General features: G+C 55.3%; 2 protein-coding genes across 2 annotated transcripts in view; one reads left to right on the top strand and one right to left on the bottom strand.

Annotated features, from left to right (window-relative positions):
- Nucleotides 1-3,301, bottom strand: part of SSH1 (slingshot protein phosphatase 1) — a 30,613-nt gene extending 27,312 nt beyond the window's left edge. The window contains exon 1 of the mRNA XM_066331570.1: nt 3,182-3,301. Within this exon, the coding sequence (XP_066187667.1) occupies nt 3,182-3,247 (66 nt within the window). The 5' untranslated portion in view covers nt 3,248-3,301. The remainder of the gene's footprint in view (nt 1-3,181) is intronic.
- Nucleotides 3,302-4,255: 954 nt separating this feature from the next.
- On the top strand, nt 4,256-13,104 carry DAO (D-amino acid oxidase). Its single transcript, XM_066331569.1, has 11 exons — nt 4,256-4,263; nt 5,874-6,078; nt 6,215-6,329; nt 6,643-6,719; nt 7,120-7,185; nt 7,529-7,583; nt 8,025-8,129; nt 8,602-8,684; nt 10,149-10,266; nt 10,814-10,912; nt 11,223-13,104. Exons 2-11 carry the CDS (start codon nt 5,885-5,887, stop codon nt 11,355-11,357), a joined length of 1,047 nt encoding a protein of 348 aa, XP_066187666.1. The 5' UTR covers nt 4,256-4,263; nt 5,874-5,884; the 3' UTR covers nt 11,358-13,104.
- Nucleotides 13,105-13,499: the final 395 nt, after the last annotated feature.

The raw sequence follows: 13,499 nt of genomic DNA, 5'->3' as shown, positions 1-13,499 counted from the left end.
GGACTGGAGCTTTGGGGGGGTGAGGGCACCTGGATTGCTCCCCATTCCTTCCAAGTTAGAACTTGGGAGGCTGGAGGGCACAGCAGCTGCTCTGCTGACAGCCTGTGAGAACAGGGTAAAGCCAGAGGAAAAAATCCCACAAATGCAAGAGCAGAGGCCGGATATTGGAACTGTGGCCATTTGGAGGAAGGGAGATGCACAAGGCTGTCCTGACTGACCCAGCAGAGGGTGAGGAGCATACCATGGCTATTTTTAGTCTGTTTACAGTGCAGAGCCGGGCTGCAGGCAGGGCCCCAGAGCCCCCCAAGTCCCAGTGCCCCCACTGGCAGATCCCCCAGCCCTGGGAAGGTCTGGCAGGTTTGGGACCTTGGCAGGGTCACCCTCCTGTTTGTTTGGGGCTGTCACGTAGCAACAAAGGAAAGAAGTTTTTCTCCCCTTTTTAAACAAACGTGACTGCGAGGATGATGACTCTTGGATGTCGTCAGCTGAGGCTCAGCAGCAGGGCTGGCCCTGGAGCTGCTATGGGCTCCTCTCCTGCAGGAGCTGAGCTGTTCCCAAAGCTGACTTTCCCTGCATTTTCTACTAAAAACTGCAGGAAACCCACACCAAGCCCTCCTGCCCAGTCCTGCTCAGAGCAGCCCTCAGAGCTGCCAGGGTTTGGGGTGCACCAAACACTGTGGTGACACTGAGGAGCTGCAGCTGCTCATCCCACCACAGCCAGACCCCACCAGCCACTGCCACGTCCCTCCCTGGGGACCGTGCTGAGTGTGGCCACTCTGAAGGACCACAGGCAGTGGAGATGCACAAACAGTGAAAGTTTGTGAGTGTGTGTGAACCACTCTCTCCTAAGAATTTATGGCCCACTATGTCAAGGCAGCAGCATCCATTTTATAAATTCCTTTGGGCTCGTGAGTTAGGAGAGGCCAGTGCAGCACAGCCACAGTCAGCAAGGTCATAATTTCCCAATAAAACATCTTCTAGTAATTATTCAGCTAAAAGACCCAATGAACCCTGATTTTCCTTGCAAGAAAGATCCTAAAAGAACAGGAGCAGGCTGGCACTTTCTGATGGGATTTTTCTTTAAATTAACTTTGCAAAAACAACATGCTGAATCTGGAAAAAAAAATGTGGAAATAATTTTATGGTCTTTCGTGCCAGAAGAGACCATTCTAACAAGATTCAGTGTCTTCCTCTGGGAGCCACCCCAGCACACCTGAGCTGTGGGTGCTGGTGGCAGAAGTGCCCTGCCATGGACAACACCTGGCAGCAAATTTGGGGAAGTTTTTTTTTGGGGAAAAAGGAGAATTGTATGCTCACCCCCCAGAAAATACAATCATTAGCAGCAGCTCTGACACAAAGCAATGCCTAAGACAGATGTACATGGCAAGGCCTGCTTTGACTCCTCTCCCACCTGCACCAGTTAAATCCAGTCTAATTCCACTGCCTGCTCGGGGGTTACAGCTCATTTTCACCTCCCCAGATTGGGTGGCCACTAGGTCTTGTTTAAGACTCTGTCTAGACCAGATGCCACAAAATTCCTTCTGAAAACTCCTTCGAAAAGTGCAGCTCATACCTCCAAGTTCCTCAACTGGCACAGCGTGGCCCAAACTGGGACCCTGCAGCCAGGGACCCTCTGCAGCCCCTGGGGCCAGGGAGAACCTGGGAGCTTTGTGGCTCCCCCTCCTGCTCCCCCCTCAGACCAGCTAATCGGGGGAGTCACAGGGACCTGACAGGTGACAAATAGGATTGTTTACCTGGCAGGAGTGGGGACAGAGCGAAGCCAAGGGCAGTGAACATCAAAGGAAAGAAGTGTGGGGGGAGAGGGATGCACGGGGAGGATGTGCTGAGAAACGCCAGGCCTGTCTTTGAGGGTCACAAAATATATGGGTTAGGAGAGAAAAAAGCAAGAAAAAAGAGAAATTGGAGGTGCAGCTGTGTTTAGATGGGAGCTGTGGTGGGGAAGCAGAAGCCCAAGGCCGGGCAGAGGCAGGAGAGGGCATTTCAGGGGCACAGGAGTAGAGGGGGTGTGCAGCAGAGCTGGGACATGCAGAGTGCCAGGCCAGTAGGACATGGATGGCACCATGGGGCAGGTGAAGTGGCAGGTACAGGTCCTGGAGCAGCAGAGCAGAAGGAGAGGGAAGCAGCACAGTGAAGGCTGTGCCACAGTGAGGAGTGGCACAGGTATGGGGTGGAGCAGGATGGGAGCTGCTCCTGGAGAACTGACAATGGTCACCTTGGGGAAGGGCTGGCGTGAGCCCCCTGAGGGGCAGGAGCTGCAGATGTGGGTAAATGTGGTGCCATGGCAGGGACAGAGGGATAACACAGGGCAAAGCAGAGCATCCCTGGGGGAGGAGGTGGTGACAGCTCTGGGATGCCAAGCAGGGACAAGGTTTAGGGCCAGCACAGCTGCTCCATGAAGACATGCCCAGAGCTCTGCCCAGAGATTTACCTGGCAAGAGAGGGGTGAAGCAGGCTGCCCCACGGTCTAGGGAGCTCAGGCTCCCTGCCAGCAGAGGGCTGGAATGGGGCTGTGTGTGTGAGGGATGGCAGGGCAGACCCAGGCCTGGCTCAGCCCGGCAGCATCAAAAGGCTGCGGCTGGGCAGCATCGGGGGCTATGAGAAGAAGGAACTGGGATGGCTGGAGGCTGTGAGGGGGCTGAGCTGGGCCAGGGAGTGGTGCGGGTTGTGAGGCTCAGGGCCATGGGGGCTGCAGTGGGAGGAAGGCTGGGGGTGAGTGGCTCTGAGGGATCAGGAGGCTGTAGGACTGAGAGCCATGAGGGACCAGCGCCTGCGAAGGGCATGAAACCGGGGGCAGGGGAGACTGTGAGGGGCTGAGCTGGTGCCAGGGGGCTGTCGCAAGTCAGGCCATGGGGACTGCGAGGGGATAAAGACAGGGGACAAGCGGGTGTGGAGGGCCGAGGGGCCGCGAGAGAATTGAACCAGGGGCTGGAGGGGGAAAGCAGTGAAGGGCCAGAGCCGTGAGGCCGCGACCATGAAGCACCTTGGTCTGTGAGGGTGATGAAGCCAGAAGCTTTGGGTTGCGGGGTGCTGGGGGGGCCGTAGGGGCCTGTCCCCAAGCGGGGCCTCACCCCGCCCCTCCCCGCTCCCCGTCCACCGCCGCCGCCCCCGGGGCTCGCTGTCCCCTTCCCCCTCCGCCCCTGCCCACCGCGCTCCCGCTCACCTCGCTCGTGCTGGCCGAGGAGGCGGCGCTGGGGGTCGGCGAGCGCTGCAGGGTGACCAGCGCCATGGCTGCAGCTGCGGGGCCGCGGCCGCCTCCCCCTCACGCCGGGAAGGGGCGGGGCCGGGGCGGGGCCTGCGAGGGAAAGGGCGGGGACTCAAAGGGCGTGGTTCCGCCGTGTGGGCGTGGTTTGAACTGGTGGGCGGGGCTTCCCGGCCCCTCCCACCCCCGAACGCGTCCCGCCCCATTATCCCACAATATCCCATTCAATGGCAGAGGCATCTTTCATTAGCCCAGATTGCTCCAAACCCCGTCCGACCTGGCCTGGGACACTTCCAGGGATGGGGCAGCCACAGCTTCTCTGTGCCAGAGCCTCCCCGAGCTCCCAGGGAGGAATTTCTTCCCAGTATCCAATCTAACCCTGCTCTCTGTCAGTGTGAAGTCATACTCCCCTTGTCCTGTCACTCCAGGCCCTTGTAAATAGTCATTCTTAATTTTTCCATCTGGCTGCCTTCAGGTACCGGAAGGTCACAATTAGGTCCCTCCAAAGCCGCCTCTTTTCCAGGCTGAACAATCCTGATTCCCTCAGCCCCTCCTCCTATGCAAAAACTGAGCCAGAGGCACTCGATTTTTCCAGATCTCACAGGAATCTTGTGTTCAGGATGCAACTGGATGTGACATTAGTGCACTGGTCTAGTTGGCAAGATCAGTCAAAGGTTGACCTCAGTGGTCTTTTCCAATCTAAGTGATTTTGCAAATTCAGATGCCAGGAAGTCATAGAATCATTGCTGTTGGAAAAGACCTCCAAGACCATGCCCACTAAACCCATTCCTGTGTCCTGGTCTGCCAGTGCTCACCATGGAGACAAGTGGCAGGGATGGCATTTTGCCACCGATGGTGGTGACCCCGTTTTCCATGACTCCGGGACCCCTGCCAGTGGCATCACGTGAGAACTCCACTTCCCTGGGGTGAGAGCAGACTTTGGCCTGCCCTGGACATTCAGACCTTGCCCTGCTGGGCTGTAACAACTCTGACTCTGAAGCCTCTGGACACGGGAGTGACTGCTCCGACCCCACACTCCATAGGTAAACTGGTAAAAACCGGGTATTCCCATTACTTTTTGGCAGATCCTCTTCCGCTGGTGCTGCAGGGGCAGCTGGGGCGAGTCCCTGTCCCTGGAGGAGGAGGTGGCTGGTTTCTGAGGGTTAGAAAACTGTGGCAGATGGGAAGCAGCTCCTGCTGCGCCGTTCCAATGACTCATCCCTCCATCCCGGCAAATGTCAGTCCCGCTGTTGTCACAGCAGAGATGCTGGACTTCACCTTGTCCAAAAAAACCTGGGGGCTGGAATTTATTCCTGCTCCCAGAACCAGCCAAGGATCTGCACCCCCCGGCCCTTCCCCAAACTGGTTTTTGCCCACTCCCTGCACAGGCAGTGAGCACAGGGCTTTTCCAAGGCAGGAAAGAGCTGTCAGCAGGGAACCAGAGGATGGAGAGGGGCTGCAGCTCTGTCCAGTTCTGGCCCCTCAGTTTAGGAAGGACGTTGAGATGCTTGAGCACATCCAGAGGAGGCACCGAGGCTGGGGAGGGGCTGGGAACACAAACCCTGTGAGGAAGGGCTGAGGGAGCTGGAGTTGTTTAGCCTGGAGAAAAGGAGACTCAGGGGTGACCTTATCACTCTCTACAACCCCCTGAAAGGTGGCTGTGCTCAGCTGGGGTCGGTCTCTTTCTCCAGGCAGCAACTGACAGAACAACAGGACACAGTCTCAAGCTGCGTCAAGTGAAATACAGGTTGGATATTAGGAAAAAGTTTTTTACAGAAAGAGTGTTAAAGTACTGGAATTTCTGTTGGGGGAGGTGGTGGGTCACCATCCCTGGATGTGGTTAAAGAAAGACTGGATGTGGCACTCGGTGCCGTGGTTTAGTTGAGGTGTTAGGGTTAGTTTGGACTCGATGATCTTGAAGGTCTCTTCCAACTTTGTGATTCTGTGATTTGCAGCCAGAATTTAACCACACCCATTCTCCCAGCTGTGCCCGGAAGGGTTTGGGGCGGTGGCACAGCCACCCTCACATGCAGCCCTGAGGGTGACAATAGTGTGAAGATCCAACCTTGCCCTCATCACACCTGGCATTGCTCCCTGGAAAATTCCTGCTGCTTCCCATCGTTTTTATCCATACCCACCTCTTGCCTCCACCCCATGCCAGTGCCTGGGAAGGATTGTGAGCTGCTCAGAGCAGAGTGGGGTCACTGGGAATGGAGGGTTCAGAGTGTGCCCCGGGGAGTAGGAGCTGTGCTGGGTGCTCCAGCATCTCCCTGGCTGCTCAGCCTGTGGCTGCTGGGATGCAGAGGAGGATCCCGAGGCTGTGCCACCCTGTCCCGGGGCAGGACACACCTGGAGCTCCTTGTGCCAGGTGAGGAATGCAGCTGTGACAGACCTGCAGCTTTTCTGCTGGCACAGCCAGGGGTGGAGACACATTCCCCAGCTGCTGTGAAAAACCACAACCCCCCATCCATGATTCCAGCGCCTGGTAGAGCTTGAGGGGGACCTGGGAGGCTTTACAAGAAAAGCACACAGACACACCATGAGGACCTCAGCCCTTCCCTGCTGCTCTGGCAGTGGAGCTGAGGTTCTCCTGTGGTGTTCCCAGCTTGTCCAGCAGCCCCGGTACTGCCCTTGGATCCCTCATCCCTTCCAGGAGCCGGAGCCATGCGTGTAGCCGTCATCGGGGCCGGGGTGATCGGGCTCTCCAGTGCCCTGTGCATCCATGAGCAGTTCCACGGGCTGGTGCCTTCCCTGGAGCTGGAGGTCTACGCTGACCACTTCACCCCCCACACCACCAGCGACGGGGCGGCCGGGCTGTGGCAGCCCTACCTGAGTGACCACGGCAACCTGCAGGAGACGTAAGGCAGGACGAGGAGGAGGAGGAGGAGGAGGAGGAGGAGGAGGAGGAGGAGGATGGTGTCGTGTGCCATGAGCTGCCCTGGCACAGCTCCGTGGGGCTGGCAGAGCCACCACTCTCTCCCATTCTTATCACAGGCTCTGGAATAAAGAGACCTTTGATTACCTCCTCGGGCACATGCACTCTGCAGCAGCCAAGGAAATGGGACTTTTCCTCATTTCTGGCTACAACCTGTTCACGGAGCCGGTGCCGGTAAGGAGCAGGTCACAGCCAGGGCTGGGAAAGGCTCCAGCTCAGCGGCTGCCTGCTGTGGGCTGTGCCTCTTCCCAGCCAATGCTTCCCAATATTTCCAAGTTTGCCTTTGTGCCAGTGCCTGGGACATGGTGTTTTCTGTGCTCCTGAGGCAATACTGGTGGGAGAATGGGAGTCACAGAGCCTCTCCAGCTGTGCTGGCAGCTGCACACCCACCTGTGTCCCTTTGGGATGGGCTGTGATTCCCCCCACGACTTCTGTCCCATGGTGATCCCGGTTCATCAATGATCTCAGAACTCTTTCTCTGCTGTAGGACCCATCCTGGAAGAACATTGTCCTGGGATTCAGGAACTTGACGCCAAAAGAACTCGAACTCTTCCCTGGTTACAGGTGTTGTTCAGTCTGTTTTTTTGGAGACTCAGGTAGAACGGTCCTGGACGCCTCCTGAATACAGCCCTGGCATGGGGCAGTGGGACAAGGAACTGCAGGCATAGAAATGTCCTCACTTCTTTAAAACTGCTTCCCTTAAAATAAGTAGAAAACAGCTCAAGTGGCCAAAAAAGCAGCAACCCAGCACAGAAACCATTTCAGCTCCTCTCTTACCTCGCCAGTATCAAAATGGGGGTGGAAACCAGAAGGTGTTTTATGCTGTAAAAAGAGAGGAAAAATCATGCACTCATGTGAGGAGGGTCCTAGGGGGAATTGGGGTCCCAGATCCACAGTGGCTGGCAGGAATGTTGGTGCAGAAGGCTCCTGTAGGTCCTTACAGCCTCTTCTCCTCCTGTTTCAGCTATGGCTGGTTCAACACGGCGCTGATGCTGGAGGGCAGGAGTTACCTGCCCTGGCTCACCAACAGGTGAGTGCAGCTGTTCCTGTTTCCTCTGGCTGCAGGTGTGGATTTTCATCCTGCACATCAGGATAGGGTAGGCAGAGATGCAACCCTGGGAAGCAGGGAGGAGGGTCTGGAATTCCTGTTCATTGCCCCAGCGGGGTAACACTTTAACAGTGAGCCCAGGAGTGTATTTTTTGCATGACAAAAATGAAAGTATTGGGATAGTTGGAACTGCATCCAAGCGCTTTTGGCTTTGGATGAATTTGGAGCTTGATTTTATTCCTGTAATTTCTAATGCTGAGCTGGTGTCCTGGTATTGAACATTTGCTTTTAATTTGCCACTAACAAATGAACTTGTGCTTCCCAGGCTGACACAGAGGGGAGTGAAGTTTTTCCACAAGAAGGTTGAGTCTTTCCAGGAGGTGAGTGGGGATGTGGAGCCAGGGCAGAGGGCACAACCCCATCCCAGAGTGGAGAAGCAGCATCCAGCAGGCAGGTGCTGCTCTGGGATATTCCTCGGCATGAGTGATGGGCCAGGGGACAGCAGCAAGAATATACCAAGATCCAGGAAATAAATTCTACGAGGAAAGATAAAGGGTCCTGGGTATCGAGGGATGGTTGACAGAGGACAGAGTAGAGCATTTATCCAGCATGGATTGGCAGCTTTCCCTGGAATGGTTTGGTGGCACACATGGGGTGTCAGCAGGAGCTGGCTGGGCAAGCTGTGCCCTGGATCTGGCCCTTATGGTTTATCCATTTCCTGACTGGTGGAAAGAGCACTCGGCTCATTTGGAAGCAGGAATGTTGTGCTTCTGTGACAACATCCCTGTGTGCTGCTCCCAGCCGTGTCCCTCTCTCCTCAGCTGTTTTCCCAGGGTGTGGATGTGGTGCTAAACTGCAGCGGGATGCGCTCGGGGGACCTGCAGCCCGACCCAGAGCTGCAGCCTGGCCGGGGCCAGATCATCAAGGTGAGCTGGGGCAGGCCTGGGGGCTTCCTAAAAACCCATCTGTTACCACGAGGAGTGGCTGTGCCCTCGGGGGAAAACCATGGGCTTGTGGCTGGATCCACAGTGGGATCAGGTCCTGACTCTTAGCAAACAATGTTCATGTGAAACCAACCAGGATCCCATTCCAGGTTCAGCTATGGGAATACCCTCAGTCTGCAGCCTGTTTCTCCACAGGGTGAGGGCTGTGGGAGGTCAGAATCACAATGCTGATAATAAAAAGACATAAAATCTTTGGGAGAAGATGGTGATTATCTGGAGAAACACAGGGAGTAGGAAGCTTCTCCCTACCTGCACTCCTGCCCTCCCAGGGAAGCCAGCACAGAGAACACAGAGCTAAGGGAGGGTCCCATATCTGGGCCCTTGTGTCCCTCCCACTGCCCCCTAAACCTGGCACCCACTCTCCAGCTCTGACTTCCTCCCCTTCGTCTCCCAGGTCCTGGCCCCGTGGGTGAAGCATTTCATCATAACTCACAACTTGAAATCCGGGATCTACAACTCACCCTACATCATCCCAGGGTAGGTGACCATGAATGTGGCAGGGCTGGTTGGCACCAGTGACATTCCTCTGTCAGTGTCCCCAAATCCTCATCTGGGACCTGGCTCCTGCTGATGTCTGCCAGGCCTGGCTTCATCCCTGGTGCTTTTCTTGGCTGTGTGGGAAGAGAGCAGAAGGATGTGGGCAGCAAAGTGAGGGAGCTCCCAGTTGGCACAGAGAGCACCCTGCACCACAGTGCTTCCGTGCCCTGTCCCTTTCCAAGGACCAAATCCCAGCAAAGCAAACTCAGTCCTGGCCAAGTCCCCAAAACAGCCAAACACTAACAGTGGAGTGGATATTTTGGGGGAGATCTTTTGTTTTCACATCTATAGGCATTTTTATTATCAATGGTGTGGACCAAACTGCAGCAGCTCAGGGTGGGGAAAGGCACTGCTGATCCATGCTCCCATAAAAACAGGATGGGAATTCTTTTACTTCAGCCAAACCTCCCTGGGAAAGCTCAGCCTTCCCCTCACTGTCCCCTGAGCTGCTGGTGAGCCTGGGGGCATCTCATTTGGGTTATCATGGAAAGTCCTGAGCTGGAAGGGACCACAAGGATTGAGTCTAACTCCTGGCCCTGCCTGGGGAGCTACACCATGGGATAAATAAATCCATCTGCTGTTCATCCCAGCTCTGCTTCATCCCAAGTGACCCTGCTCTGGCAATGGAGAGGGGTCTTTAAGCTGGAATTTGAATGCTGCATCTCTGGCACTTCCTATTGTCCTAATATTTCAGGCTTAGGCAGTAAGCCAAGATGTAAACAGGAGCTCTGCAGGCTCACAGCCCCCATGCAGCATATTCTGAGTGATTCCTGATCACGGTCCCAGCCACAGATTAATTCCTCTGCCTGTGCTTGTTTTAGCTCGAGCTGTCAGGGCTGGGCACCAGGCTGATCCCAAAGGAAGAGCTGGATCCAGTACTCACAGGGAGGACACCCCTTCCTTGCTGGAGAGCTCAGCCCTGGAGGGTCCCTCCTTTTGCTTTTGTGCTTCCCCATGATCAAGCAAGGTTCTGGAATGGTCCAGCCAATACAGCCCCCTCCAGGCCCCCCTCAGCCTTAACCTGTCCCTTGTCCTGTGTTAATCCACAGGAGTTTGGGGCAGCAGCAGCAGCAATCTGTTCTCTGTGTTCCCTTCCAGAGCCATCCCGTTTCTCCCAGCTCTTCCTGAGCCAGGCAGGAGCAGACCTGTTGGATAAGGATGGAATTGTCTGTCTGCTTTACCCAGACAAGGAAGGGCTGACAGGATTTAATGAGTGACTTGCTCACGAGCAGTCACCACTCTCCGCCTGCTCCGTGTGGGAGTTTCTCCCACTGGAATATTTGGCAGGCTCAGGGTGTAGCAGGATCCAACATCACACTCAGCAGTGTCCCTCCATGTGGTGGCCCCACAGGGGACAGCTGGGGACAAGTCACCACCGTGTGTCTCCTTTGGCTCTTGCTGCAGGACCGAGTTCACAGTCCTGGGAGGGATTTACCAGCATGGAAACTGGAGTGAGGAGAACAGTGCCAAGGATCACAAATCCGTCTGGGACAGCTGCTGCCGGCTGCTCCCGGCTCTCCAGGTGGGTGACCTGACTGCCAGCATGGGGCACAGGGAGCTGGGATGCAGGAATGGGTGCTGGACAAACCACAGGACCTCCATGTTGCCGTGAGTCAGGGTTTCTGTGTGTCCATCACAGACAGTCGGGGCTCTTCCTCCTGCCCGAGGGACAGGCAGGGCCGGGGCTGGCACTGAGACAAGGTTTGTAAGGATAATAATTACTCGTGTAGCTGGTAAAAAATAGAACCAGAGCTTTGGGAGGTTCCAGCCCTTTGGTTATGGTGTCCCCACACCTTTAGAGAAGGGTTGTGTGGGGTGAGGCTGGGTTGTGTCCACTCCCAGTGCTGCTGTTCTTCCTTGGATTAGCAGGAAAAGTGGAGTGGGGCTTTGGCACAGCGATTAGCCTCAGCTCCAGGCTGGCACTGCCATCCCAAACTGTTCTGCCTGGAGCTGCTGCAGGATGGGGAAACCCCTGTCCCAGCTCATCTCGGGGCTCACCTGGTGCTGTGAGGTTTGGCTGGTGGCATTCCGGGGAATGCTGTGCAGCGCTGATGTGCTTTTACCTGCAGAAGGCGAAGATCGTAGATGAGTGGAGCGGCCTGAGACCAGCACGGCCCTCGGTCCGCCTGGAGCGGGAGAGCATCCGCCTCGGGAACCTCCAGGGAGAGGTACCCGCAGAGCCCCGGGGGCGGACTGTAATTAATGGCTGTGTTAATTGTGCCCCGTCACCGGGAGGCCCTGCTGACACGTGATTGTCCCTCTCTTCACCTCCTCACCAACAACAAGGGAATCTTTGACCCCAGGGATAAATGTCAGAGATTTTGAAACAATTATTGATGTGGCTGCCCCATCCCTTTTAAGTGCTCAGGGATTGGTTGGACAAGGCTTGGAGCAATCCGGGCGAGTAGGAAATGTCCGAAACACGGGCTTGGAGATTCCCCCCAGCTCATCCTGGGATTCTGTGGCTCTCTCCCCCAGGTGATTCACAACTACGGCCACGGCGGGTTCGGGATCACCATCCACTGGGGCTGTGCCATGGCCGCAGCGCGGCTCTTCGGGAACATCCTGCAGGAGAAGCAGCAGCTGGCCACTCCCCCGGGCTCCCGCTTGTGAGAATCTGCTCCCCTGGAATATGTGACAACAGTGGTTTAGGGATCACAGGGACAACACAGGGATAAACACACGGGCTGCTCGACCCTGCTCCAGCTCTGGCTCTCAGCATCTCATTTCCAGCTTGCTTTCTTGTTTTCCAAATGACTCCACTCCCTTCACAACCTGCCTGGAGGAAGGACTTTCAGATATGGACTAATTATCCATGGCAAAGTGCGCCAAGTGCTGTCTGGGATCAAGCTGCAAAGGGCAGGCCGGGTTCAGCTGAACCCTGGACAGTCCTGCAGTTCATCTGCACCAGGGGACAGGATCTGAAACGGAGCCGGGGACACCTGAGGTCTCTGCTGGCTGCTCCGACACCCAGTGTGTAATTAGATTTACAGGCTCCCCCCCAGGAGGCAAAAGCTCCTTAGTAGGAAGAAGCTCTGAGGCTCCCAGGGAAGTAACAGCAGTTCTGGGAGCACGTGCCTGTGTTCCACCAGTTTTCCTCACGTTCCTGCCAGGACAAAGCTCGGGCAACGCAGCACCTGCTTAGTGTAGCTGGCACCAGACAGCAGCACTTGCCTAAAATGGCCTTTCCAAATGATGTTTTAGCAACAAAAGCAACTTGTTCCAGCCCTGGGGGCTTGCCAGACTCTATATATAGCAGAGAGCATAAGAAAATAGCTCTTCTTGTCCCTAAAACTCCCACGGGCCCCTCAGCTTCCCATTTCTCCCAGCTGTGGGACACAGCTCAGAGAAAAGGCCTGGCTTGGGAAAGTTTGTGCCTCTCAGAGGAGGAGCAGGACTTTTTAGGGTGTTCAGGGATGCAGCTGGGGACCCAACACACTGTTCTGAAGATACAGCCTGGCTGATTTTCCCGTGGAGCGTGTCCTTCCTGCTTTACAAACCATCCCAGACAGGTTTGTTTGACTGGATGCTCAGGAAGCCTCAAATCCAAAGGCTGTTCTGAGCCCAGCAAAGTGCCTGGCTCACCCTTCTGTGTGGATAATCCAAGTGTTCCTTACTCATCCGTGATGCAGCTCCTGTCTCCTGATGACTCTGTGTGCCAGGAATAGCTCAGCAGCGTGGGCTGTGCCTCGCCAATGGGGGATGCCCGAGTGCATCCCCAGGCTGGGCTTAGCAAACACAGCTGGGCAGGGGAAACTGGGAGCCACTGCCATGCCCTGTCTGTCCAAAGAATTCCCAGCTTCTCTACAAATGGTGCAGTGCCTGGGTAAAGTCAGGAGAAGGGTAGGGAAAAGGAAAACCAAAAGGCTGGAGAAAATTCCCTGCTGATTAATGCTGAACTCTGTGATCCTACCTCAGGAAAAGCCTTTCAGGGGAACTGGATCCCCTTGGTTTCACTTATTCCAAATATGAGACAGCCAGGAGCGTGTTCTCTGCTGTAAATCCAGCCCCACTTTGGTGATTTTGAGAAAATTCTGCTAGACAAACAGAGGTGTAGGAAATCATTGTACACCTGGCAACAGGCAGCTGATTCTTGTGATCTCAGGGCCTGCAGGAGCCACTGCCCTGTGATCTCATGTGGCCTCTTGGCAAACAGGACTGGGCTGATCTGTAATTTCATTTGCAGGTTAATTCTGTTTGTTTTCTAAAGGCCTCAATGTAATCCGTGTGACCAATAAAAGGAATGTTTAAATCTCTCCTGCATGATGCTTCTTCCTCTTAGTGATGGCACAGGAAGGGCCTCAAATGCTGATTCCATAGAAATGTCCCAGGAGATTATCATTCCAGGTCTCCACATACATTTTTCCTAAACATTTCATCCTGGAGCAGTAGGAGTCATCACTGAGATTCTGAGCAGACCAGAGAACATGGAATATCACCATGTGAAGGCCTGTGGGTGCTGACAGTCCCCAGGGCATGAAGAACTCATAGAAATCACAGAATTGTGGATTTGGATGGAAGGGACCTTGAAGATTATCCAGTCCCACCACTCTGTCAGGGCAGAGAGACCTTTCACTATCCCAGGTTTCTCCAAGCCCCATCCAACCTGGCCTTGGACACTTCCAGGGACAGGGCAGCCACACCTTCCCTGGGCAAAATCCCCGCTGGGGGATTGAAGTTCATTCCTGAAGCCAAGGAGCGGTCAGGGAGTCAAGGAATGGGATCTGGACAATTCCTGCATGTCCTCTGACATAC

This window comes from Sylvia atricapilla, chromosome 17, assembly GCF_009819655.1.
Source record: "Sylvia atricapilla isolate bSylAtr1 chromosome 17, bSylAtr1.pri, whole genome shotgun sequence".
In the NCBI taxonomy this organism is placed as follows: Eukaryota; Metazoa; Chordata; class Aves; order Passeriformes; family Sylviidae; genus Sylvia; species Sylvia atricapilla.
The sequence above is the reverse complement of the archived record's forward strand: the minus strand, read 5'-3'. Positions and strand labels throughout refer to the sequence as shown.

Coding starts and splice junctions, on each gene's coding strand:
- DAO (XM_066331569.1), top strand. CDS start 5,885: ATGCGTGTAGCCGTCATCGGGGCCGGGGTGATCGGGCTCTCCAGTGCC. Junction 6,330..6,642: donor TGTTCACGGAGCCGGTGCCG/GTAAGGAGCAGG, acceptor TCTCTGCTGTAG/GACCCATCCTGGAAGAACAT. Junction 7,584..8,024: donor AGGTTGAGTCTTTCCAGGAG/GTGAGTGGGGAT, acceptor CTCTCTCCTCAG/CTGTTTTCCCAGGGTGTGGA.